At 40.9% G+C, this 27,029-nt stretch overlaps 1 protein-coding gene across 8 annotated transcripts; it reads right to left on the bottom strand.

Moving 5' to 3' along the window:
- Positions 1–470: 470 nt before the first annotated feature.
- Positions 471–26,907, bottom strand: epc1a (enhancer of polycomb homolog 1 (Drosophila) a). 8 transcript variants are annotated; one of them, XM_067486343.1, is made up of 15 exons: positions 26,612–26,906; positions 25,725–25,845; positions 16,175–16,334; positions 14,454–14,599; positions 14,024–14,230; positions 13,558–13,706; positions 11,505–11,658; positions 10,265–10,423; positions 9,947–10,036; positions 9,593–9,741; positions 7,912–8,336; positions 4,281–4,405; positions 3,776–3,917; positions 2,866–3,286; positions 471–2,136 (listed from the first exon to the last, which is right to left on the bottom strand). In XM_067486343.1, exons 3-15 carry the CDS (start codon positions 16,272–16,274, stop codon positions 2,064–2,066), a joined length of 2,340 nt encoding a protein of 779 aa, XP_067342444.1. In that variant the 5' UTR covers positions 16,275–16,334; positions 25,725–25,845; positions 26,612–26,906; the 3' UTR covers positions 471–2,063. The 8 variants fall into 8 exon arrangements, with proteins under 8 accessions (XP_067342444.1, XP_067342446.1, XP_067342442.1 ...); XM_067486345.1 differs by lacking the exon at positions 25,725–25,845; XM_067486341.1 differs by lacking the exon at positions 14,454–14,599.
- Positions 26,908–27,029: the final 122 nt, after the last annotated feature.

A 27,029-nucleotide genomic window follows, 5' to 3' on the forward strand; every position in this document is an offset into this window, starting at 1 on the left:
GAGAAGTGGATTCATGGTACTTTTAGTCAGCTGGTCTAAATAATTATGCAGAAACATTTTCTCCTTTTAGTTGCTGCTTAGCGATTAGGAGAGTTTTATTCACGCGTCCACCACCTCAAGACAGTGGAGGGTAAAGAAGTTTACCCGGCTCTTATAATGACGACAAGAGTCAAGGAAGAAACCGCATCCATCTAAGGACCGTCCCACAAAGAACCTCTGCTAACATCACAAATTCTCATTTTTGATACTTTTTTTATTAATTAAACAGAAAAAGATGTGACACGGTTTAGTGTTTTAAATGTCCCTACCGGCACATTTTCTTTAGAATTTCCTTTATCCTTCACTTTAGATTTTTTTTTTTGGAAATACTAAACCAGTATAACCTTTACTTTCTAGCTTTTTCAAATGTCCACATGCTCATAAAGAAACAGACACACATTCATGTATAAAAGACACTCGAGTCCAAACAATTCACATTTAATGCCCTGGGCTTTATTGTCTTATTTTAGTAAGAGTTCTGAGTTCTTTTTTTGTTTTTTGTTTTTTTCAGCCTCCAGGTGGGACAAGTAAACCAAAGATATATCCTGCCATTGGACTGGGCATTCAGATTCTGACAAAGGCAAGAAGCACTACTAAGTAATGCTGCCTTTGTGCCTAACTCTTCACAGAAGAGAGTACATTTAATTCCCCAAAGGAAGGCACCCAATACTTGTGGTTTTTGGCCTTGCAGCCGTCTGGAGATTCTTTTTTCAAAGAAAAAAAATAAAGAAAAAGAGGAAGAAAGAGGAGAAAACTGATGTTTTCCCACAACGTCTCCGTCTGCTCATTAGCATTTTTTTTTTATATAAAAAAAAACTGGAATGATGAAACACGTACAGCGACTACTGCCCATTCACTCCCTTTTACCTATGCAAGTAACAAATCAACAAAAGAATGAAGTCTTTCATTAAAGAAAAAGAATACAATCAAGTTTACCATCATCACAAGAAAAAAAATACAAAAATAACAGAATTTTTGTTTTACAAAAAAAGTTAAAAAAAAAAGGGCGGGGCCTCGGTTTACCCCTTTAAAAAAAACAACCAAAATACAAAAGCAGCATTGATATGAAGCAAAACCATTAACAAAAACGGAAATGTCACCAAAAAAAAAAAAAAAAAAAAAAATAGTGCTTTAATCAGAAGCAGCAGATGCTTCTGGGAAGAGACTTCATCCCTGTTTTGTTACTTGTGTTTGGGACAATATTGATGGAGGTTCCCTTAAAGAGAGAGAAGCTCCTGTCTTTAAGGGAACCACAGCCACCCTCCTCCTGGCCTGTATGTATGTCACCATTCATTTTCACATGATCCACAGAGAGAAGCACAGGGACCCAAAATAAATGTGTGTGTGGGTGTGTGTGTGTGTGTGTGTGTGTGTGTGTGGGGGGGGGGGGGCGGCCTGCTTTGTGTTCACAATATACAAAAATACCCAGGAGTCCGTAGCTACCTAACATTTACTACAGCACAGGAACCAACAAAAGGTACAGTGTACAAATAAAAACAAAAGAGCAACAGAAAAAAAACAAAACAAAAAAAAGAAAACAAAAGAAAACAAAAAACCTGTAAACACAGCACAATAAATAGATAAAAACAGCAGGCTCCGCACCATGCACATGATGTGATAAAACTCTTCTCTATACAACTCCCACATCTCTCACACACGCCACAAGTTACTTGGCTTATGTTTTTTCATTAAAGTTTGACTCCCAAGTGCAAAACATCACAAATGGACAGTTCTGTATTCAAGTAGTATATACAAGGGGGATATTACAAATAAATGTAGTTCATGTACAGATACTAATTTTGCCATATTCATAATTTACAGATGGCAATCTTTTTCTTTTAACTGCAACAAAAAGCAAAAAAACAAAACAAAGAAGTTAAAAAGTATGAGAGATGAGAATTGCAAGCGAGCGGCCGAGGCCACTCATCATTCTGTCAGTCTGCGTCAGAGTCCTGCTGTCCCTTTTGCATTCCCGATGCTACGATGCACAGCACCTATAGAGTGGACTCCTCGCTGCACCGCTACTACGTCACCTCCATGGCAACTGTGTTGTCTGCTATACTGTTCAGGGCTGGCTTGTCTTCGTCGTGATTTTCCCTGTGGAGTAGAGAAAGGGAAAGTTAATCCTGTGTGTGCTCCTGTGATTCCTTTTGTCAAAAGAGCATCTTTTACTGTCCTAGAATTACGCTGTCTGATATCTTCAGTGTCTGAATCTTCTAGCTATTTGTATTTATACAAAATCTATAGTTGATTGTCTGGAACATGGAGGCGTCCTTTCAGGCGACACCATAAAGAACAAAACTATCCTCTGATTTCCTTTCAGTCAATGCAGCTTTGGTTCTGGTGTAAATTAATTAAACCTGTGGCTAAACATCTGTTTATTCTGCATCAGTATAAAAGTCAATAAAAACTAATGTTGGCTCTTCCAACATTTTATTTGAGTCCTGATTCTTGACCACAACCTGCAACTTCACCTGGTTTGACTCAAACGATAGGCAACTGTTCAGTGCTGGGGGATGACACTAGTCTGTACGGTCTGCATGCTAAATGTGAAGCTACAGCCAGATGACTTAGTATAGAGAAAAAGAGGGAAGAAGCTGACCTGGCTCTGACTAAACGTAAAGAAACACAAAGAAAACCCCAAAGTGAAATTATTTTCTATTCTATTTCTTGGCAGATGCAGCTTTTTCTGAAGATAGAGGTTATTGTAAGGCAATCAAGCAACAGCAAAACTTTTATTTTTATGCTAAGGTAGGTGAGTGGTATGAGCCTCCTGACCGGAATCTCATTTCCCAATAATTCTGTATTGGTGCAACAACGCCTCACCTTGAGCTCATGTCCATGGACGTGGCTCCAGAGACTTTGGGTATTTGCAGGTTGGTTGTGGCGGACAGTTTTAAGGCAGTGGGTGGCACGTTGCCGAGGGTCCGGGGGATGTGGCGTCCGGCCAGGCTGGCGGCCGACGGCATGCTCAGACAAATGTTGTTCCCGATAAGGACGTGAGTGGTGGGGGGAGTATTGGCAGCGCTGCATCCTAGGAGCCCCAGCTGCTGAGGTGTCGTTGCTGCTGCGTGGGCGCTGGAGTTGGAGCTGAGGGAGGTGGGGAGGGCGTTGGCAGGAGACGGGGTGGCCGAGTTTGAGGAGGGTTGCAGGAAAGTTGGAGCCGTGGAGGTGGTAGTGTGTGTCGACTGGTTGGTCTGGTGAAGGGCTGCTGTGGTGTTGGAGAAGTGCAAGCCTTTACAAACACCTGTTTCAATGGATAAAAAACTCTCAGCATTGAAAGAAAGAAAAAAAAAAACCCAACAGAACAAGAGTCTGAATGCAGTAAAACTGTTTTTTTTTCTAATAACATTTTTCTTCTGGATGTCAAGGTCTTAGCATATTGATTTACAATGCAGCGTTTTTTTAAGTGCCCCCTGCACAATCTCATGCAATCCACCACAACAGTGCTGTAATAAATCCCAGCTTTGTGAAGCTTGTAATGTTTGTTTTGTGACACCATCAGAAAGGTGTTGATGCAACTTGTTGTAATTCTAAAGGCTGTGATATTGTACTAGACTATTAATATTGCTAAGTGCTTTCAATCCTGGTTTAGCGATGGGGAAGGGGTAGAAACCCAACAGTCTGCCTACAACTGCTTCAAATGTTGTTGAATTTTTCAAACAAGCTAAAAATGTCTGTTTCCCGCTTAATCTAATGAATGAAACAAACCAATAACTAAGTAAATGACGCTAACCTGCACTTGTCAGGACCCCATTCACGCCGCTGGCCAGCACCAGCTCCTCTTTGGACTTGAAGGTCAGGATCTGGTCTGTGGTGACGAGGGCCGAAGCAGCAAACTGGGCGCTGGCCTGGTCCAGTGTCTTGGACACAAGGGCCTACATGAAAACAGAACGTGTGAGTCTGGGCCAAAGACTTCTCTTCACCTCTCAGTTAACATTTATGAAACTGTTGAAACTGCTGAGCTCAGTGCTTTTCTGCTGCCAAACAGGATGTGAACCAGCGTGACTTAAATTCTGCTCGTGGGAACGAGGATATGTTCTGTTTTCTGAGGTTCATTCAATTTACCCAAGCACTGCTTTACCTTTATTTATTAGTTTATAAGGAGATCGAAAATTAATTCAGACTACAGTCACCTTTTTCTTACAAAAAGATTTACACACATTGCTGTTTGTGTTAAATAAGTTTAATTACAAATACAGGTTTAGTAAAATATGTAAGACGTGTTGAGCCTTACTGACCTGTGTGTTGGTAGTTGTTGCAGAGTTGTTGGCTTGCTGCTGTTGCTGCTGGCTCTGCTCCAGCTGCTGTTTATGCATGAGGGCCAACTGCTCCTGGTGCTGCTGGTACTGCTCTGCTGTGAACACTGTGTACAGGAAAACAACAACCAGGACTGAGAAAGGTTTGGCTGAATCTGTGTGGCTTTTGGCTGATGGAAAAAAAAAACCCACACACACAACAAAAACTAAAAGAATACCATGCCCAGATCATCATGATGCGTGAAGGTTGACTTGGCCACAACTAAAAACAGTTCTAGCCAGGTTAGCTATGCTGTATTTACTACATACAAACAATGCAGCAACATGTTGACAGGAGTTGGACATGGCTATGTGTATGAGCAACATGACAGAGGTAGTAAAAACTGTATATTTCTGCATCTTTCACACAGTTTATGCATAGAGCAACTGTCTTAGATACAGTGGGGCGTAAAAGTATTTAGTCAGCCACCGATTGTGCAAGTTCTCCCGCTTAAAATGATGACAGAGGTCTGTAACTTTTATCATATGTACACTTCAACTGTGAGAGACAGAATGTGGAAAAAAAAAATCCAGGAAATCACATTGCAGGTTTTTAAAGAATTTCTTTATCTGTGGAGGGAGTTGAAAGCCCATGTTGCCCAGCGACAGCCCCAAAACATCCCTACTCTACAGGAGATCTGCATGGAAGAATGGGCCAAAATACCAGCTACAGTGTGTGACAACCTGGTGAAGACCTACAGGAAACGTTTGACCTCTGTCATTGTCAACAAAAGGTTATATTACAAAGCATTGAGTTGAACTTTTGTTATTGACCAAATACGTATTTTACACAGGAATTTATAAATAAATCCTTTAAAAATCCTATAATGTGATTAACTGCATTTTTTTCCACATTCTGTCTCTCACTGTGTGAGTGGACCTATGATGAAAATTACAGACCTCTGTCATCATTTTAAGTGGGAGAACTTGCACAATCGGTGGCTGACTAAATACTTTTTTTGCCCCACTGTAGCTGGGGTTGGTGAGGTTTGTGAGAGCTTCTGCCCCATTAGACATAATTGCAGATAAAGACAAGTATAAAAACTACGGTTTGAGTTGCATCTTGTTGAAAGCTTGTACAGGAAACTAATAAACCTGCCCCTGGCTTATATTTACTCATCTATTTTAACAACAACAAAAAAAAAGGTTCTGTGTTTTTCTTTAATAACATAAAAATCCGGGGATCAAAAAGAGAAAAGTGATTATACAAATACCACTCGCCACGAAAGAGTGTATCTGGATCAAAATAAAAGTCCCTCATTTGTCGCAAGATAAGTGCTGCATGTCTGTACAAAAGCAATTGCCTTAAGCTGGGGACACACCTGGCAAAGACTGGACAGCTTACACAAAGACTGTTTTAACCAACTCTCACAGATTTCTAGTCTCTGGCAGTCTGGAAGTGGAACACACCTGACCACTGAGTAACACACTTAATGACTGAACTTTCTACACTCCAAATCCCATGAGAACTGGAATTCCCGTGTGTTCCTGTGCCAAAACAAATATGGCCGCAACCTGGAACTGGTTTTCACAGATGTAAAAAAGCAAGAGCAACGTGGACTAGAGAGCTGCAGAGGGAAATGGAGGTAAAACATCATAATACCCTATAAAACAACGCTACGTTCAGGAAAAGCAGTGGTTACCATAGGTCTACCTCTGTAGTGATGTCATTGGTCGCAGATACCGGTCATAAATATTAAACATGTTTCAAATAATCGTGAGAATGACTGGCAGAGACTGGGTCTTAAGCCCAAAGACTAGAATCTTTAGACAACACACACCTAACTTACCTTGCACCGTTGCTGCAGGGTGCAAGGTAAACAAAACGACAAAGTCCAGTTTGAAGGTCTATTAATCAAAGCCACAAATGTACAATGGCTGTGGAGCTCACATGCTACAAAGCCTTCTGTGCTGTAAGCTCTGCGAAAACAATGTCTCGTAAGAAAGTGGTGCATTGTGTCATGAAAATAACCGAGCCAGAACCAGAAAGAGTACTAGCAGGGGCCTTTCAACTGTATCACAATATTTTACAGTATCTTTTCCAGCTGAACATAAATGAAAACAGCAAGCAAGCACATATATTCATTAAAAAGAAAAAGGCTCCATCACTTCATTCAATCACAATTCTCATATTTTAGGGAGGCTGGCACTGGCACACAAACTAACTAGGGTTGGATATTAAACTTCAACTTCTCGTTTACTTATTCTGAGGATTCTTTTCTTGAATTAAGTCAGACTTAAGGCAGGAAAGGCACAGGTGTTACTAAAAGCAACAGCAATGGCTCTTTTTATTTCATCAACACATTAAGGCATGACAGTGTTACACTAAATCAACTTTCACAAGCGTCCAGCGACTAATGCAGCTAGAGTTCAGCCAGTACTCCTTTAACTTTTACAACTTGGTACAAATGTGAAATGCAGTAGAGACATCTGATGACAACAAGAATACACCTGCTCCAAATGAAAGAAGGAACATACTCTCTTCCTAAATGAGACAAATAATCAGGCCTGCAGAAATGTGTCCACAGTTGACCATTTTCATCTAGATTTGAATATCTGCACTAGTCTCTATACATTAATATAACTAGGAAAGACTTCACAAGGCAGGTCCCACAAACTAAGATGTTAGTTGTCAGTTTGCAGCCTGGATTAGCTGGATGTGTCAACATTTCTTAATTCCACAAATTGTGAGAAGCATAAAAATTGTCCTGATCAAAGGTGCTGCAATTCCAGAGGGTTTATATATGCAGTGGACTGGTGGCAGTACAAGGAAATGCAGATTATGCATAAGTGGGGCAACGTTTGTTAAAAATACCCCTAATTGTCTGGCATAGTTCTCTGTTGTTGTGCAAAAACAGACAAGCGCTTTTCTACCTATTGGCACTCAAAGCGCTTTCCACTGCTTCTCGTTCACCCATTCTCACTCACAATCACACACACGGTGTGTGACCTGTATTTGCAGACATCAAGACAACAACTCTAATCAGATGTTTCATTCCAAAACTTGGTAAAGTACCAGCAAGAATGTTTGGCATTACAATATGACACGATTAGCTTTCATAAAATAATTTTTACCATTCTGACCTTGTGTAGTCAAAAAGGTCACAACGAACAATTTTGTGGCTTATCAATAAACCAAACTGTACCTTCAGTAGCCTATTTAAACCAAGCAGCTGTTTCAACAACAAGTTGTGCCAAAGCCAGTGGGTAGTTAGTTACACGGAGTATCTTTTGCAGAAATACTTGATAAACTGCTAAAACTCGAACACTGAATACGCAAGTTGAGTTGCACATCATTTACGACTGGACAGGACAGTTTTTTTTTAGAAACACTAATGTGTCATGAGTCATGCAAGCTGGCCCAAACAAGACTACACCCAAAAAGACTTTCCAATCTCTATACATCTGATGGCTACAGCTGAAACTATCACTGACTGGTGCTCAAACTTAAGATTTACCAGTCCCACTCTGGTCTGACCACTTCAAATGTCAAGCAGTACAGTTTTAAGATGTACAATGCCAAAGATGTAAAACAAAACACAGAGCAACGTGATAAAGGAACAACCTGACTCACCATTGACAGGGGTGGGGGCAGGGCCTATGCGGTTCTGGGAGGTAGCTCCTCCAGACAGGGTCCGAGTTAGTCCTGACATTGTCCGGCTAATATCCCTAAATCCTCTGCGAGACAAGTCTCCCTCACCTGAGGGGTGATGGGATAGTGTCCGCGGTCTGAAGTGTCTCCAGCGGCAAGATGTAATGTTCGCAAGAATCTGGCGGAGGTCCATATGCGATGGTGATGACGACGACAGAGGTGATGGCGAGAAGGGAAGGTGAGGGGAGCTGGCTGGGTCCGAGGTATTGGTTACTGAGGTACTGGTGTTAAAGTTGCGGAGTGGAGAGCTTGGAAGTGGTGAGGCGAGTGGTTTGGGCTTCGGGCTGGAATCCAGGCTCTGACAGCTGTTGTCATCTTGATCTGTGTGTGCTCTATCCAGTAAGACCCTGAAACAAACAAAATTATTAGACATTAAAATATAATCAGGGGGGCCAATAAAAACAACAAGTCCTTTGAGCTGACATGAAAAACACGCAGCCAATTTTAAAGTATTTCGCAAATGTACCTACTTCTTGCCAGTCATTTAATTACAGTATTCAGCAGACCAGGGTATTGCACAAAAACAGGCAGTTCTACATACTTACAGGACACAAAATGTGACTTAAAATGGAACATTACTATTTTTACAGCCATGTAGCAACCACCTGATGAGACTGGAGATGCTTTTTCAAATTCACCAAGAGAAATTCCATTGCTACTCTTGAGCCTTGGCACATATTTTTTTTTAGTTCGGGCTGCAGCTGGTCTGGAGGAAAGATTCTGTTCCAACCCAAATCAAAATGGTATTGTGGCACTTTTAGCTGTGATGGAATTGACAACAGTGCAGCGTTGGCTGAAATGCCATGAAGTTATCAGTCTTACGTGTACTTCTGTGGTCTGTACTAAACATCATCTAAATCATTGTGGAGACACTGACGCAACAATGAATTGACCTGCCAACACTGCTGCCTCTACGGGCACGCTGCTAGTAAAGCTGCCTCCCCTCCCTCAGGGGAGGCAATAAGGTCCATTACAGACAGAAACAGAACTGCTGGCCAGCTCTATGCATTGTGCTTTTTTTTCCAGTTCTAAGTGAGATCAGTGAATCAATATCGGGCCATTTTGCTGGTTAAACTCATGGCTAAGTTTTGAAATTTGTTTAGAAGTTGCAGTGGCAGGTGAACCCCAAGATTGGATTGTCATGTTCATCTTTTTAGCAGCCAGCTTAATATTTCTAATAGAATGTGCTTGCCAAATGATCGCTGGTGACCTGCCAAAGAGCTGGTATGGTAAACAACCTCAGTAGTTACAGCCAACACTTGGCTGCGGTTCGCCAGCTCAGTATTGGCATTGGCAGCATTCCTACACACTTTTCTACATTTTCTCAGACTTTATTTTCTTAACTGAATTTGTAGATTTCGCTGTATCAATAAAAATAGTACCTGGGCAACACAAAAGTCTGAAAATCTGTGAAATCATGGTTTAAAACTAAATCTAAACAAAACGTCTAGTGATTCATTCATGTGCTTGACTTGACACGTTCAAGTAAGCCAAATGTTCAACAAATAAAAACGGTTCTATTGTTCGAGTGTACTTGCAGAAAGAGCATCGCTGATCAAATTCCAGCATGTGTGAGAAAAACAAATAGCCAGACTGAACATACCTGCCCCCTCTGCCAACGCGGCGCCGGGCCAAACCTATGCAGCGCCGTGGCATGTTCAGTGAGGTCAGACAGTAGCGGAAGCATGGGTCACCAAGCCCACCTTCTGATGGGCTTACCCAGGGCCAGTTGCCACCCTGGTCTGGATGAGCCTAAAAGATAATGGGGGAGGCGGAAATGCCCAAAGAGCAAACATTAAAATAACATTATAATAAAAAACTTATAAAATTGATAACGATTTAATTATCATCATTCTGTCCAGCAGAATGTGGAAGACTAACAGCCAGGACTGCCAGACTGGTCAGCCTGCTGTTGGGACTAAAAATAGAAGCATGGGAGTCACAAGAGGGCACTCACAGCATAGTACTGACAGCCGGCCTTCCTCCTGAATGCATAGCAGCCATCTGGGTCATTCTCCTCTTCTGCCTCTGAGGAACCCGAATGGATCTATACAATCAAAACAAATACATGAATAGTTAGGACAGGAAACCATAACCTTACACGCCTGCCATAGTCCACATGACACCAACCAAAAAGGATAAGAACAGTCAGCACTTGCCAAATCATCCTCTGTTCCTTGTCCTTTTTTATATTAGTATTAATAGTAAAACTCTACTGAAGCCATGTCACACCAGAAACATTTATTATCTACAATAATTGGATGAAATTCAATACCTGTGAGAATGGTTCATCATCTGAGCTGGGGAAATCGTACTGGTTGAGGTCCTTGGGATTGAACACAGAGGGCCCTGAATGTTGAGGCGCTGACAGAGGAGGGATCTTGGGCTTCTTTTCATATTTCCTTTTGGTTCGAACTGCCTCCGTCTTCTCAGGCTGTAATGAGGAGGAAGGAAACAGCAAAAATAATGTTTACACTACATAATCAAAAAGACATTACAAGTTGAAAAGCTATAGTGCTGGTGGTCTATGCACAAGCCCTTAAGAGTGTGTGTAGAAACAACAGTGGGAAAAAGCCATTGATATGCAGATGGCAGCACGTGCCAGATGCCTCTGCCTTGCCAGATGGCTGCCCCCCTCCCAGTCTACCCTGTGCCATGTTCACCCGAACTTCCCCAGTGGGAGGACCCCTCCCTGTCTGAACAGACTCCATCTCAACTAGGATTAATCGGATCCCATTCAGTCCTCAGATGTCGGGGGACAAAGCAAACAAGAGGCAGGGACACAATAGTGAAGAACTGGTGTGTGAATTCAGTGGAAGAAATGAGGGGGGGGGGGCAGAGTTAAACCAAAAATGAGCATATGTAAACAAAAGGGAAAAGTCAACCAGCTGGTAGAAGAGGAAGGAGAGAAAAGGGAAAATGGTTCCAGGGCAGTTAGGGGGGGGGGGGGGGGGGGCTGGACACAGGAACTAATGAAGTTATAATAGGATGAGGTGACACAGGGTTCAACTGTGCTGTGTAAAGAAGTGTTGCATTATTGAAGCATATGGCAACTCAGCTTCACGTCCATTTTTTTCAGATTTGAAGTAGTCAGCACATAAAAAAACCAAACACCCAACAGAGAAATTACCCAAAGCCTGGAGCTTCTTTTAATACTTTTACTTTGAAAAGAACAATTTGTATTACTTTTTTCATTGGATACACAAATTCTGAAAAATTACACATTCATAAGAAACAAACATAACTTACAGTATTATCATGGTTTTAAATAATTCAACCCAATTTGACTTTTTAAACGATTTTGTAAATTATTATCAGTTCTTATTTTATTATATTATATTATAATTAAATTATAATTATAATAATTAAAGTAAAGGATAAATATGTGGTCTAGTATTTTCCCAGTCTTTTGCACACAATCTGTTCCTACATTGGAGAAGTGCTGAAAGCATTTTCAATTTATTAATTTATAGAAATTATTAGCAAGACGCCAGTGTGATTGTGTGCTGCGTTACCTTCTTGTAGTCCTTCATGTCCGAGTGGTCCTGGTGTCTGTACTGGTTACTATTGGACAGGGGAATGATGGGGATGGTGTAGATGGGCTTCACTAGAGCCCGCTGTGCCAGTGCCTCCGCCATCACCTCACTGCCAAAGTCTGGCAGTGTATTCCTAATGAAAAGGAGAGAAGTGGAGACAAGCTGATGAACATAAATGGATATATTTGGAAACCAACTGCATAACAGATGTCACCTTACAGTGATTTATAAAGTTAAACTTGATGACTTTATAGTAAAGAATAATTTAAATCAAACTGGTTTTACTACATAATCACATGAAACGGGACCAACTGTAATAACACAAATAGACCAAAAAAGTAGATTCCAACAACCCACAAAGGGTTTATGATGATTTAAATGATGCCTGTGTATTTCAGTTTCAAGTGTCTCAAATAAAAAAACAAACCATCTGGACTCTGGGGGTCTAAACAAACTTTGGGGGGGTTTTAATGTCATTTTAAACGAAGAACAAACTTGCTATGGCAATAAATGCATAATAAAACAAAGTGAAAATATAATCTTTAAATTGGTCAAATGACAATATCTGGCCGTATGTGTGATTCGATCACCTTGATCTCCATTGTTTCAACTTTGAAATATACAACCGACAGTACAGGTGGTTTTCTAAGTATTTATAGGAACTTGCTTTAATGGTGATGGTTAATCATTTTTCTCAAACTATTTGTTCTTAAACAAGCATTTTCCTATTTGTATAAACTAATAAGTGAGCAGGCTTGCTAGCAACGCCTGTTAAACAATGGCACATTAGAGAAATTCTTAGAGCGACATCACAGAATAGCCTTAAGATCAATCCAATCTCAATTTAATACTTTTATTAGAGAGAGTATATATTTAGGACTTTAAGGGTCTGTAACTATCCTGTGTCCATGGTAAACCCGTTAAAGTCAAACCAAAAACACACATTAGCAAGGGGAAACCTTGAGGCTCTGAGAAAACACAGCTGCTAATTAGTACACTTACAACTGTGCCAATAGAAAAGAATCTAATTTTCCGTGCAGAGAATCAGCCTACTGAACACACCATGCATTACACCTGGGTCACTCTACATCAGCATAATATCATGAAGTGGGCCTGAGAAGCTATCTAGTGAGAACAGAGTGGTCCAATCTGGGAGTGAACACTGGTGGTGATGTGCAGGCAGAAACCAGGTCGAAATAACAAGAGGAAATTGAAATGTCACAACAAATCAAAAGCCCTTCTAGGAGAAGGGTCCAATTTAAGCTCACACTGACAGCTACTTTCAGAGGAAATTCATTCCATTTGGATGTCATGTTTAGATGGTTTGCAAAGACTCCACTGAGGGGGAAAAGAGAAATGAAAGTGGAGCCTGCAAAAAAAAATAAAAAAATAGAAAAGAGCATGAAATAATACAAAGATATAGTGTAGTGTGCTGCTGCTTATCAGACTGGGGGAAAAGATGGCAGCTGAGAAAGTCAATGAGCTATTCCCCCCCCCCGGTATTACTGCATAAACGGGGGACTTTTTTTTTGATAATATATGTATAGCTGTGTATGTAACTATTAACCAACACGAGCAGCAAAGCCCAACTTTACAGAAAACATGTGGTTCATTCTTCTATTGGTTGTGCAGGCAGGTGTCCCAATGGCTTCTGTTTGTGATTCCAATTGATGAGTAAACAAAAGCTTAATGAAAGATTAAGCACATTAGCCATTCAAAACCCCTACATAGTAAAGTTCTGACACAGTAACACTCTTAGCCTGCAGGGGCTAAACCTTTAATGTTTTAAGACACAGACGGGAAAAGCAGAGGAAAGGGGACAGTTGCAAAACAAGCATATCCTTACAAATCTATTTATGAACATCTGACATCTAATCAAGTAAAGCATTTGATTCCTCATACTACTGCATCCTAAATTCCTAACCTAAAAAACCTAATAGCAGCTAAATGCCTAACATAGTTGATTCAATGCAGAAAACTTTAACAACCCCTGTCAAACTCTTTCTGGGCCAATTTCACACACTGGTCTTACCTCTTCTCCACAATCTCCAGTGTGAGATGCAGCAGTTCCCTCTTGCTCTTCTCCCTCCTTTTGATCATCTCCAAGATGGTGACAGCTCGGCTCAGGTCCCTGCGCAGCTTCAGCATCTTCTCATATGATGCCTCGTCATTCTTTCGGTTCTGAAAATAGAACAGTGGTGATTCACACTTCCAAGTGTTCCGATTTATAATTGAACCATTCCAGTTTCTCAAACATTTAAGATATTTTAAAATCTATTAAGTTTAGGGCAATGTCAGTACTATTAGTCAACCAACCTAAAGAAGGAAGCCAAGTATGCAGATGCAAAGATAAAGAACAGCAGTTGTCGCATTAAAAAAACAATTTCCAATTACTAGGTCGTAGAGAAGCCAATTCTTTGTATTCAACAGATAAATCAGCACAACTTCTCTCGTTCGTCATGCTGTTTACCCCTCTATGTAGATCAGAGACTGCTAACCTTTCTGGTCTGCATCTTCTCCGTCCGTCGGCGGAAGGCCACATAGGGGTCACTGGTGCTAGAGCCATCCCTTTTCTCCTGCTTGACATTGGGGATGAGGGAGCCACCCTTAAAAGTTTTCCTCTTGCGGCTCCAGTAGTCAAATACCTCCTTGATCAGCTCATCATCCTCTTTCAGCAGCAGTTTGGCTTCCTGGAGACTGACAAGCTTTGGAGCAACAAACAGGAGACCAAATCAGTGCTATAACGAAAGCCAAAGGACTCCAATAATAAACTTTGCTTTTTGGTTTGCCTAATAACTCATGTCAAGCTGAAGACAGTAGCTTTTTAAACCCAGCTCTCAAATTACTAAAATGCAGACCTAAGCACAACTGGACTCAGCTGGCTTTGATTTGTTTTGATTTGCTTTCTCCACATAGATCGACAAATACCTGCTGTCCACTGCCTTTCTCCAGTCGGTCTATCATTTCTTCAAACTGCAGGGCAGTGATTTCCATTTTCTTTTTCAGCTTATTCACAAATGTATCATCCTCAGAATCTAGGTCGTAGTCTGGCTGCTCTGTGTCCAAACTGAAAGCTGTAAGATGGAGATGGTTTTATTATTTTAACTGCATTGTCAGGAATAGGACCATTTGACAAGCCACAACATGACGTGTTTAATTAGATATGACTTATGGCCGATTTAACCTAAACAAATGTTTTTTTTTTAAGACAGTTATGGGAATAATGGGATAATATTTTGATTTATAATGTACAGTCATTTGTATTTAGCAGCTACTTTTCAGGTAAAGTAAAAAACATATAACGTGGTATGTGAAAGGCCAGAGCCTTTATCTACAGACAACTACTTACTGCACAAAATGTAAACTTTTTATCAGTAGAAAGCATTGTACTTGTTCTTGGTTCTGTGCCTTCCCCAAACTAATAAAACATTGCTTTAAGGCAAAATCATCCATATACAGCCGCTTGCTCAATAATATTGTTTGTGGCTTTTGCCTCTACCAGTCAGACGGGGCAGAAACCCCAGCCATGGCTCAGATACTCGTCATACAATACATTTTTAGGCTAGTAAAATGGTTAAAGTGCCAGCTACTGTGCCCCATCAAAGAGGGAAAAAAAGTATGTTTACAGCACTCCGACTATCACAGCTTCTATCTAATCAAGACATTAAGCTGTCAAAACCTGGAGCATTTGAAAAAGTATGTAGCAACCCGTCTCACCGCCTGATATTTAAGATGTTAGATGACAAAACAGGGCTGTGCAATTATGGTGAATGTATTTGAAAGAGTGGCCCACAAACACAGTTCGCCTAACAGCTGCAGTCTGTGCCAAACAAAAGAAATCTGTACTCATTTCTTAGAATACTTTTTTTTTTTTTTTTTTTAATTCTCATTGTAGCGGTTTGTTTATTCCCAGTCTGTACAATTGAAAGAACTCAATTTGTCACTTAAACCACACTAACTATAAGTGACAACATTACTGATCAGATTTTGGTCCGTGTCTGGGGTGTGTCAAACATTTACACAAAAGAATTTGTACATTTTAACACTCGTGATACACACATGATATAAGGCATGTACAACATGTCTTTTTATTTGAGAACATTTCACCTCAAACTACATGCCAAGTTCAATCTTGAAAGAGGCAAACTGTGAGACCAGTTTCATTTATTTTCATGTCAATAACCTACTGACCCCTATTTTGTACCATCTATGGAAACACCCCGTCTGAAAGAGTTAGCTGTGATAATAGATCTGTTGTCAGAGCCTCTGGGAGCAACAAAAATAGTACACACCATGTGTGAAAACAGACAACCACCTATCCCTTTCACATGTTGGCCTGCAACACTGCAGCCATCAGCCTATCCACATAAATTAATTTGTAGAATTCCAAGTTATTGTTAGCATTTAATAACACACAGAAAACAGCTTAGTCCTTGTGTCTTCACAAACATTAGCTTAGTTAGCAGCCTCTTGTTTAACTTACTTATCCTCAATGAAGCTGCTACTTTAAACCCCAATCACGCAACTCTCCCAGTTGCAGCCTAAACCCCTCTGGAACCCAGTGCATCCAAACGGCAACATCACCACGTGCTCAGAGACCCCTAACACAGCTAAGAGGATAATCCTGTTGCAAGCAGGCTGCTACTCACGCTGTATGTGAATAAGCTGCTTTGGCATCTTGAACTCCCCAGGATAGAGGGACTCGTAGTGAGTGATGTTACACTCTGCCTCGGGGACGGGGATAACCATATTGTCCCGTTTCTCGCCATATACCTGCTGTGCTGAGATGGCCCTCTGGAGATGGTGCTCCTGAAAGAAAGAAAGCAAGATGCTGTTGAAAATAATCTGAAATTAAAGGATCTTTGTGTCAGTTTTCAAAGAAATAATTCTCCTGATTTGGTTCAATGTGGCTTCTTTTTTCTCAGGAGAGACGTGCGGTTACACCTCATCGCATGGCTATAAATCGGCAAACAATGACACTCTCTTTGGTTCCAGATATGATGCATGAAGGAGCGATTTCTTTTAGAGAGGGTTGACCACAAACCAAGTCGACATTCTAAATAAGCAGTATTAATATTCAGAACTCAACAAGACTTATGAGTACATTTATGTGGTTTGTAGAGCAAGTTGTTGAGGTCATTCCATATGAACCTCAGCACATTGATAGGAAAATTACAAAGCTTGCATTAGAAGTGGTTAGAGTTCAGACCTCTTATTGGTCTGGCAGAAAAGTTTATAGTTTCCGAATCTGTTCAACAAAATAGAATTTCTGTAAAACTAAAACCAAGGACACTAAACAGATGGAAATCAAGTTACATCATAACGCTTTTTCTATATCTTTGTATTAGGCCCGAATCATGTGAGGGGAATTGTAGTCCACTCATTGAAACGAGTGAAAAATATGGCCATTACCCAAAAACTAAACAGTTCAAAACAGGAGGAGAATGCCACAGTAAACCCTTTTCAAATCTTTCTCTTTTTAGTATTTCTTCTTTTCCACCTTATCTGTAATCCTTTGTCGAGGCACGTCGATGCAGGCAAAACATACTATTTGCTATGGTATGTAATGGCTACACACACACAAAGTTCTCAAAGCTGGATCTCAGAGAAATTAGTCATTGGTAGTAGAAGGGAATAGAATTTGGAGCAGGCTGTTTGGGAGATGCAAGACATGGCGTGTCATTCTGCTGCAAGTACACAGACCCCAAGACTAACTGACAGTTCAGCTTTACTTCAGTACATGTGCTTACTGGCACAGACATCATTCTGAGTCCTACACACACAGACAATCTTATAGTCACAAGGGACTCATTGTTTTCAATTGCTGCAACTCTCAAAGTTAGTTGAGAAAATGTGTCTCAACAGTTAAAAAAATAAATAAAAAAGACAACTACAAATGCAGAGCCAAAAGATCATAAATGAAACACCAGCAAAGTTTCTCCAGCAGCAAATCTAGTACTTTCGACAAACACGGCTAATGAGTCATCGAGTCTGGCTCTTGAACTCCGCAAACACAGAATGTTTTCATATTGCATAATCTGGTAGACACCTAAAAACATGATGCTATGAAATCCACACCAACAATCTCTTGTTTTTACATCTTGCTTTGCCCACATAGCATGTCACTGATGGACCCTGGGTGACTAACATCCAAGCATGGACCTACTTTAAGACATAGTAACAGAATCTGCATCGAAGATGCTGCAGCATATTACAAATGGATGCACAGTCTGTAGTACACAATCTTTGTAAGTCTATTCTCAATGGCTGACACAACAGATGGACAATCGAGTCACAGTGAGTGAGGCTTAGCTCTAACAAGTATTTTAACAGTGCTCCCACTCACTTTACACTCCCCCCCCCCTCCACATAACCACAGTTTCTTGGGCTGATTTGAGACATGGGTCGGTGTTCAACAGCAGACCAATTGTGCTTGGAAAACATGGCCATGAAAAGATACCATGTATGTGCTTGGCAGAATTTCCATTAGTGGAAAGCTATTCAGTTTCAAGTATAATGCAAGGTTATGAGGAGCTGTGAGTGGATCAACAAGAGGACCATATCAGAGCTATGAGCTGGCATGAAAAGTCACAGCGTGTGTCCACAGCTGAACCATCTGCCCCTGGTAAGCTTAACAAACCCAGAATTTTACACTTTTTCTGTAACCAACACACACACAAAAAAAATAATTTAAAAACATTTGTGACAGGAAATCCACTGTGGTTCAAACTTTAAGGACCTTGGGTCTAGATTGAAAACGTTCATGTGGGAGAATTCAGGCACTCACCACAATCCAACCTACTTGTTGGTTGCTCTATATGGAGTTTGTACGTAGACGCGCGCGCGCACACACACACAGCAAACTGCCATGTACTCCCAAATTGCTTCTAATGTGTCACCAAATTACAATGGCATGATTCTCTGTACAAGACTTAATTGGGGATGTTCACACATGCAAATCACAGGTTTTAGACAAAAACAAATTTTGGCTCCGACTGTTGCAGTGTGTGCAGACTGCCAAGCCAAACTTCTCCAAAATTTCAACCAGCCTCGTTCACTGCCCACAAATGCACCACCACCTGCAATTAACCATCATACTTTTTAAACAGCCCCTTCGTAGTCAGTGTAAAACTACTGGTCTAAAACCACAGACGCTGTGTTCTCAGTCCCCAGATCTCAGTAAATTTACATATTAAAAAAAAGAAAAAGGAAAGCACATAGCTGAGTTGCAGCATCATACTTACAATTCACGCCCCTGCTCTCCATTTAGTGTGGTATTCTGTTGCAAGTTCTCAGCAATTTTAAACATAAAACAAAAAGGCTTGCATGCAATTATGTTGCAATATTATACTTGCAATTCTTTCATCTCTCCATTTACTAAGCATTTGATATCTGAGCACAGGGTTTGGTAAATTTTATTTCGTGAAAACAGCCACCCTTAACCAGTGGTTACAAGCCAATCTACTGAGCATCTTTGCTAAAGGGAAGCAGAGTGTAGAATTAATTATGGATTTTAAAAAAACAAAAGAAAAAACAAAATTCTGTCCTTGTCGTGGCAAATGTTGACAAGGAGACACAGTCAGTCATCTACACGTTTACACTGCTTTATGACAATTAACACTTGGAACCACATCTATGGGCAATGATCAATTCATAATTAACATAACTGTTCATCTTCAGACAACAAGTGGAAACCCAATCATCCAGAACTATTCCACTGATAAGTCTCAACTCAAATGGTTTCTTTCAAACCGTAAAAACATTATATGCACCATTACTCAGCAACAGTTGCCTGGCATGGCTATGTGGCGAGTGATTACAGCACTCTGATGACAAACGGAGGCTGGCAGACACAAGGACACGCTGCTGCTTCTCCAAGTACTTTTCTGCCAATATGACTTGACCTTATATAAACTCGACCAATATGATGCAGACTTTGTTCTCCTATCACTGGACAAACACATCCTAAAAATATCCCCCTTTGGAAACCCCCCCGTCTGACACGTTGATGAACCCTGAACTGTGATTAAGCAACATGCATGAGGAGTGTGCTCAAGGAAACAATTAAACCAAAGATTGGCCAACACCTGGCTTTGCACATTTCTGCAGAGGATATAATCCTGGCGGATGGCAGCAGGTTGCTGAGATATGCCTCTCGGTTATAGATAACCAGACATTTTGAAGCAATGAGCCACACAAGCATGCCTCACACCCTGGATGGTAGTATTTTGCAGGAACTGAGTGACAGGGCATTTGTGATTGGCACAGAGTGAGAGTGAGTCAACTATGCTACTTTTTAACCAAAGTTTATTTAAAGCTAATTTATCACTAACGTGTTTCTGAGTAAGTATAATTAGCTCAACTCTGTCCACACTGAAATAATGTCTTTCATTCTTGCCAAACAAAATAAGGAAACAGAAAGCATGTAAGAACACGTTTAGGGAAAACTAATTGATATTTAATGTCAGCTGTTAACTGACTAACATGCTTAAACCTCCTAGTTACAGAGTGGATTCTAAACACTTTTCTGCTCACCTCTGAAAATACAAACTGAACCTTCAATTATCTTGTTCTCCACACAAGACATGGAACTGTGAAGACTTCACAGTGGCACTGCTGCTTTTTCCCCCATGGCCACAGATGCAGGTAAAGGGGAGACAAATGAAAACTTTTAATAGCACCACACATAGATTCACTTGAAAGGTTCCCAAGGAAAGGAGGAGAAAAAAAAAAAATTTTATGTTTGTATTATTTTAAGTATTATGTGATTTCATAACTTTGATTATCTTTACCAATTTATTCTAAATTTCATTACCAACAATGGACTACTAATTGTTAGTAAGCTATGAAAGACAATGAATTCCTAATTGTTTTTACACTACGGAGTCATGGATTTATACTGTCAAACTAACTCATGGGATTCCTGATAAGGTACTTTCTAAACTGGACTTGATAAATTCTACATTTTTGGCTCAAATTTAACAATTACACACACAAATTAAATAATGGTTCGTTATGTCCCTATTGGCCACCGTTGTCCCAAAAAGCAAATCAGACTAAGCATTTTAGCAATTAAACATTTATTTTCTTTGTTCAGGCTCTATGCTATTGCTCAAAACCAAAAGGGATGGAACTAAGCGATACAGCCAAAGTGACTTATATACATGCAGACAAAAATGTGATGTAATGAATGAGTAAACACAAATAGTAAAATAAAAAATAAAAAAACAATATGCATACAAATACTATGTGAAAACTTCTATAGGAACTGCAATAGATCAGACACTTTGCATCTTCACTCTTGACTGTAGCTTATTGTAGGGTTTCTCTGGTCTGATCTACAGCAAGTGCAATGCTCAATAAGATTATGTACTGAAAGCCCTTTTGGTTGTAGTAGCCATATGATTAAGATCAAAATGTCATGCTGTGTGTTTAGGCTAAAGACACAATGTTACTTCTGGATTCGTCCTGTCAGCTGTGAAATCATTTATAAATCCTAACATGCCAGTTATATTGGCATAAATGCCCAATCCATAAGAAAACCGTCATGTAAAACAGATGTTTCAGGTCCTTTGGGTCATGAACAGTTTATTGCCTCTACACTTTTATTAATCCATAGAACTTCTGCAGCTTATTGTCGTAAGAGCTAGTATCTTGTGCAGACACATCCTGAAGAGCATTCTTCGCGTCATAAAGCCAAAGAGGTGCATGCAAAAAAGAATATGGTCTGTGCAAACACTTCCAGTCTTGACTATATGCCTTGTACTGTTTTCTGCAACTCAAATTTGCAATGTAGCAGTGAAATACAAAGCAGTATAACCCAATACGTAATCACTCACAGCAAGTGAATTGATACAGATTCTGATAGTGAGTGAAAGACATCAAATGCATCATATTTAATTCCACTACAAATACTCTAAATATTATACAAGTCACACTTTAGAGGCGTTTCATTTCCGTCAGATTTAGCAGAATAAGGGCTAACCAGGAGGACATACAAAAGGTGTTCATTTAATTTAAACTGACACATGCGTCCATAAGGTACAGTCCAGAACCAGCGATGTTCTTCCCACCAACCAAAACCAGCATTAACATTATAAAGGAAATGTTTTAAATACATTTTTAAAGAATGGTAATGAGCTCAGTAGTAGCACCTCCCAACGTGTGCTTCATTGCCTTTTTAATTAAGATAATTCTCAGGCATGTTGTCACTGTCAGGGACAGCAGTGCTCCATTGTGGCAGGACAGGATGTGGGTCAGGGAGCTAAGCCATGCAGAGCCTTGTAGTAAAACTGCACTCTTTATCTCTTCTGTCACTCTGTTATGTAATGCCGCTCGGTGTATGTGTACAGTAGGTGGGGGGGGGGGGGGGGGGACTGGCTGTCAAGGAGGCAGGATTTCTGTGGACTTTATGGGCTCTTGTTTGTGCTTTCCTTGTGTTTGTGTCTGCAGAGGTACCTCAGTGGCTCTCACGTCTATGAGGTGACAGAAGAATTCAGCAAAGCGTGCCAGCAATAATAACCAGCCATTAGGATGTGTACACATTGGTCGGCTAGCAAATGCCAACATACCATCAACATCATAACGATTATGAGATAAAAGCTATCACTGAGGACAGTTTGTACTACATTGTGGTCAGCAAATAAAAGTAATTGAATATTATGACCTTATTTGGCAGGTGATAAGAAATCAATGTTGGACAAGCTTTTGTTTACAGTGTAGTAAAGTACAGCTTTGCAAAAGCTATCTGCATGCACAATGCAAATCATATCTACATTTGTATGAGTCACTTAATAGCAAGTTATTGTACGTAAGAGTAAATAAAGTAGAAATCAGCAGATTCCATAAGCTAAAAACACAGGCAACCTAACCATAACCCACAAAATAAACTAAACTAATTCACATGTATTAATGCTGATGTGTGACAATGAGGCTCCAATAACCTGCAGGAGATCTACAAATTAAACGGTGATTCTCGTGTCTTTGGTTAAAAAACAAAAACAAAAACGTAACCATTAGAAAATTAACTAAAGCCAAACCACCACCAAACACCGAACAGCATGACGCGGGCTCAACTTTCTTCAGTCGTTTTTGCAATGCACCGTCCTTTCCTCCTTGACGTAAAAACTAAAATACAAGTTTAAATGGCAACTGCAAAGGAAAGTCTATAGCAGATGTTACAACGTTACTAGACCCATGAATGAAGCAGCCTCTGAACATAGAATCTCTATCATTTACGTCAGAACACATGCTGCCGCGCCGCTGTGCAATACCACACGCTATGTTTAAACAGATCGCTACGGTGCAACACACATGGCGGAGCTGGAGCTGTCAACACGCACCACTTAGCTGTCAAAGCGGCGTGGGTGCTCTGTGTCTCCCCCTGGCAATAGTACATCGCAAGTACACAACGTCCGAGGCCTAGCCCCGCTCGCCTTTACCGAAGATTAAGTCAACAAAATGGTGGAACCGATACGGGTCACGTGACTCCTTTGTGCATTCGTGCGCAATTTCGTCTAAAACACACTGACAGAACACGGCTTACCAATAACACATCGAGCCACTACACCCTAATAACAACACCTGTTGTGGAGCGGGGTCGTAATTTTTCATATTCATCGAGATCCGTCGTGTGCAACAAACAGCAGCTATGGCGGCCATTTTGCACAAGCTTGCGCAGGCAACATAGCAGCGCCCCAGTGCTAGGAAAACACCGCTAAAATAATCCCACAGCAGTCCGCCAGCAATAAAAGAACATACCGATTCCTCCTCTTTTTCCATTCCAGTCGGCATCTGCGGCACTGCCCGGTTGATTGAGGCATATTCGTGCAGGTCAGGCAAATCCTCGCAGCGGAAGACGGGTAGAGGCTTACTAGCATCCAGCGCCCGTGCCCGAAACGACAATTTACTCATTTTTATAATAAAAGATGGAGCATAAATCTATTCGATCTGCTAGAAGTAACAGCAGGTCTGCCTCGAGTTCTCATGGATGTATCTGTGACGGTCTCTAGGAGTCAGCCGATCGATTGAGGGAAAGCTTGAATCCGTAGCAGCGCGAACAGAGCCGGGCAGGCCCGGGTATCGGTCGCTCTCTATCGGTCTTTTTTTTCCTAGGCTCCGCTGTTCCTCTCCGGCTCAATACGCCATAGCCAACATGGCGGACATTACAAACTCATGCAGCTCACCGCTCGCCCCAAGCGGCCCAACCCCCTCGATCACACAAACAGCCATTCCCACGCAGTTTCGCGCGCGTGCGCGCTCGCGAGACCCTTGGGGTACGGGAAAAAGGAGGGGGCTGCGCCGTCGGTGGGGGCAAGATGCTGGATGCTGATGAAGGGATGTGAAGTTCCCAGGCTCGGGATGTTCTCGTCTTGTACAACGCCAGACTTAAGCTGACGAACGCAGACATTTATTCTCCATGTTTAAAAAAAAAAAAAACACACAAAACAAACAAACAAAAAATGTAGAAATAAAAACAAAAACTCCTCGCTTCACTGCTGCGGCACAGCCATCAACAAAACACATTGTATTGCTGGGTAAACACAGAAACAGGCAGGCTTTGCGAGAGCGTTTTTTACCTTACAAGGATACACAAAATTTGAAACGTATGTCGTGTTTTACAATTATTGTACAATAATATGACCCGTTCTACCAATGAAAATGTATTGTTTTGTAAATATCGCCACCCTGTGGTGGAAAGACTATTACATGACAACTGTCCCCTGACTGCAAATGGGCAGCTTCAGGCAAAGTCAGAGAAGCTAGAAAACATTAAACTCTACACATGGCTTCATCCTTTTTGCAAGGTTTTCACAAAAACCACATTTGCTGAAGTTCAGCACCTGTAGAAGGTGGTGAAAACAAAAACATGAAAATACTGATTTTGATGTGTCCATTATGAACATTGACACACTCACACATTCTTAACATACATTTAACTTTTTTTTAATTGTGTATTATATTGCATGTCGTCTACATCCCCCGAATTCTGAATTGTACTGTGTATTAAGGTTTCTAGTGGTCCACACATGAGGATATGAACACAACAAGTTCTGTAATGCTCCATGGATTCACACCTTAATGTGCAATAATAAACAATATAGACCTAGATTAATTTGCCAACTGTTGCTTCATTTGAACTATATCATCATCTAAGCGTAGCTCTGTGTTCTTGTTTGCTTCCGTCAGGATGTGAAACCATCACAGGCCTCTGGTACTGCAGCCCTAAAGCCTCAAGAATGGACAAAATGCGAGTTCTTGGATGTCCTCCTCAACACTATGGGTGTATTTTTATTTACCACCTGGTTAGCTGACACATGTAATGGCTTTCACTGCTGATGCGTTTCAACAGTTTGGATTTTTCCCCCCCAGCCACATGACTCCAATTGTCAGAATGTTTATTTCAGAACACTCTCAGTTACCTCACACCACAATGTGTTGGGCACAAATGATGCGGTGACAACTAATTGAAATAGTGCGGCCATTCAAAACATTTTGACAAACATCTTAAATGCCGCTTTGCTTGTACACAAAGAAGCAGGAAAGGTTGATACTTTGCTTACCCAAAATATGGTACATGCAGCACCCTTGTCATCAACACTGGTCCCGAAATATTAAGTCATACGTACATAAAAACTCTTACATTACACTAATTGCCTTGTGATCATGATGCAAAAGAGCCCATGCTACTAAGTCTACACAGACATAAACTCCTTATTTCCTTATCAACCTATACATCTGTGGTTAAAGTTTGGCACTTTGTCCAGAGATTATCAACACATCAGTTGTCAAAAATAGGAATTATCTGCATATGTAATGGTGAGAAATTAGATATGTGTGCAGACATTTAGAAGATGGTTGGTCCCAGTATGTATCACCATAGCTAAGGCTTTCTGATCTTTACATCTTTATACACACTTAGTTCTTTGCAGTCCTAAATCTACCGTCTTTGATAAACATAAAAAACATTAAAACTGCACTGCAGGCTATGACAAATAATTGTCAATCAATGCATCCTTAAACAGTTTCAACAATAACAATCAAGATAAAACCTAAATAACTGAGGGATTTTATGGCTCGAATGGTGCATTGTTTCTAGCTGGGTGTATCCCAAATGTTAGAGGGCCACAACACGTGCAAATGCCAGATGTTTGATGTCATGCCTTAACAAAATCATAAATCACAAGAAATGAAAATAACCTGCAACTGCGGGTGAGGACTCCTGTGGCCATGAGTGAATGATCCAAATCAGGGAGGCTGACACGATAATAATCATCCATTTGGGTGCAATGGGCTCCCATTTGAAGACCATAATGGAGGCCTGTGAAACAGAGAGGCAGGAAAGACAGACTAAAATAAAAACAATTCTTCATTGAGTCCATTTTGTTCAAAGTAGATGATTTATTTAGTAGCCTCACAGATGCACTCTGTCTCAGCATTTCTTCTTACTTTATTTTCTTCTATATTGTGCATCAATCGCAGCCATAACTAAAATATGTTGTGCAAATATGTCCTCACTGGGGAGGAAATATGGACCAATATTGAACGATCGTCCACTACATACACCCGAAAGAGCAATCTCAAGCTCAACTTTGGCATCTTCCTCTATTAAAATGTCGATGCGAACGTAATTTAGACTCGGCTGGGCCGTTTAAAAATGTCGAGGAAGTTTTGTTGCTACAACATCCCAGAGACTGCACATTAGTGCAACCCCCATGCATGAAGTATGGAGGAGCAAATCGAGCTGAACACGACAGAAAAAGCACAAAAATGTGGAAGACAAGCTCCGCTGCTACGTCGACTACCCAGCGGATTTTAACGGGCTAATTCTAATTCGTTTCGAGCCGAAGATCAGACACAGCTGTGTTTGGACAAGGAACAGCGACACCGAGGATAACGGCTAACGCTAGCTTAGCCCAGCTCCCCTGACCCTGCGCCATTTAGCAGCCAGCTAATAGTTTGCGAACAGACTGCCAACAGTTTCCTATGAACTCGCAAGTAACTGGTCCACATTTAAAAGACACCTATTTTAATTCCAACAGTGATAACACGGAATAAAACTAGGCTGCGACGGAGTTGTAACTTACCAGCTGCTAGCTAAACCACAGGGGAGGATAATGGTGATGGCAGCTCTTGGTATGGTTGTCATGTTAGCGCAGTGCTAACGCTGGTTAGCTCCCTTCAGGACGCCTCGGAGGAAGACGGTTTCCGATGTTTTATATTCACAAGTGGGGGTTAACTCGCGGGGAGAGGTTCGAAACCAACCACTGGGTTAGAGAAAGTGGAATCCCGTCGCTCACGGCAAACTTGGGTAGTTCGCCAAAGGTTACTTCGACATAAAAAAGATCCAAACTGACCACCAAGCCACTCTGTAGGCGAATTGTGATTGGACGGGGAATACAACCAATCACCTGTGGAGAGCCCTGCCAGCATGAGCGCAGTGTTGTACCCGCCCACTTTCTAACTATAATAATATTCATAATCATAATAAAAATAACAGTTTGA

The sequence above is a fragment of the Channa argus genome, chromosome 19 (genome assembly GCF_033026475.1).
Source record: "Channa argus isolate prfri chromosome 19, Channa argus male v1.0, whole genome shotgun sequence".
NCBI classification, from domain to species: Eukaryota; Metazoa; Chordata; class Actinopteri; order Anabantiformes; family Channidae; genus Channa; species Channa argus.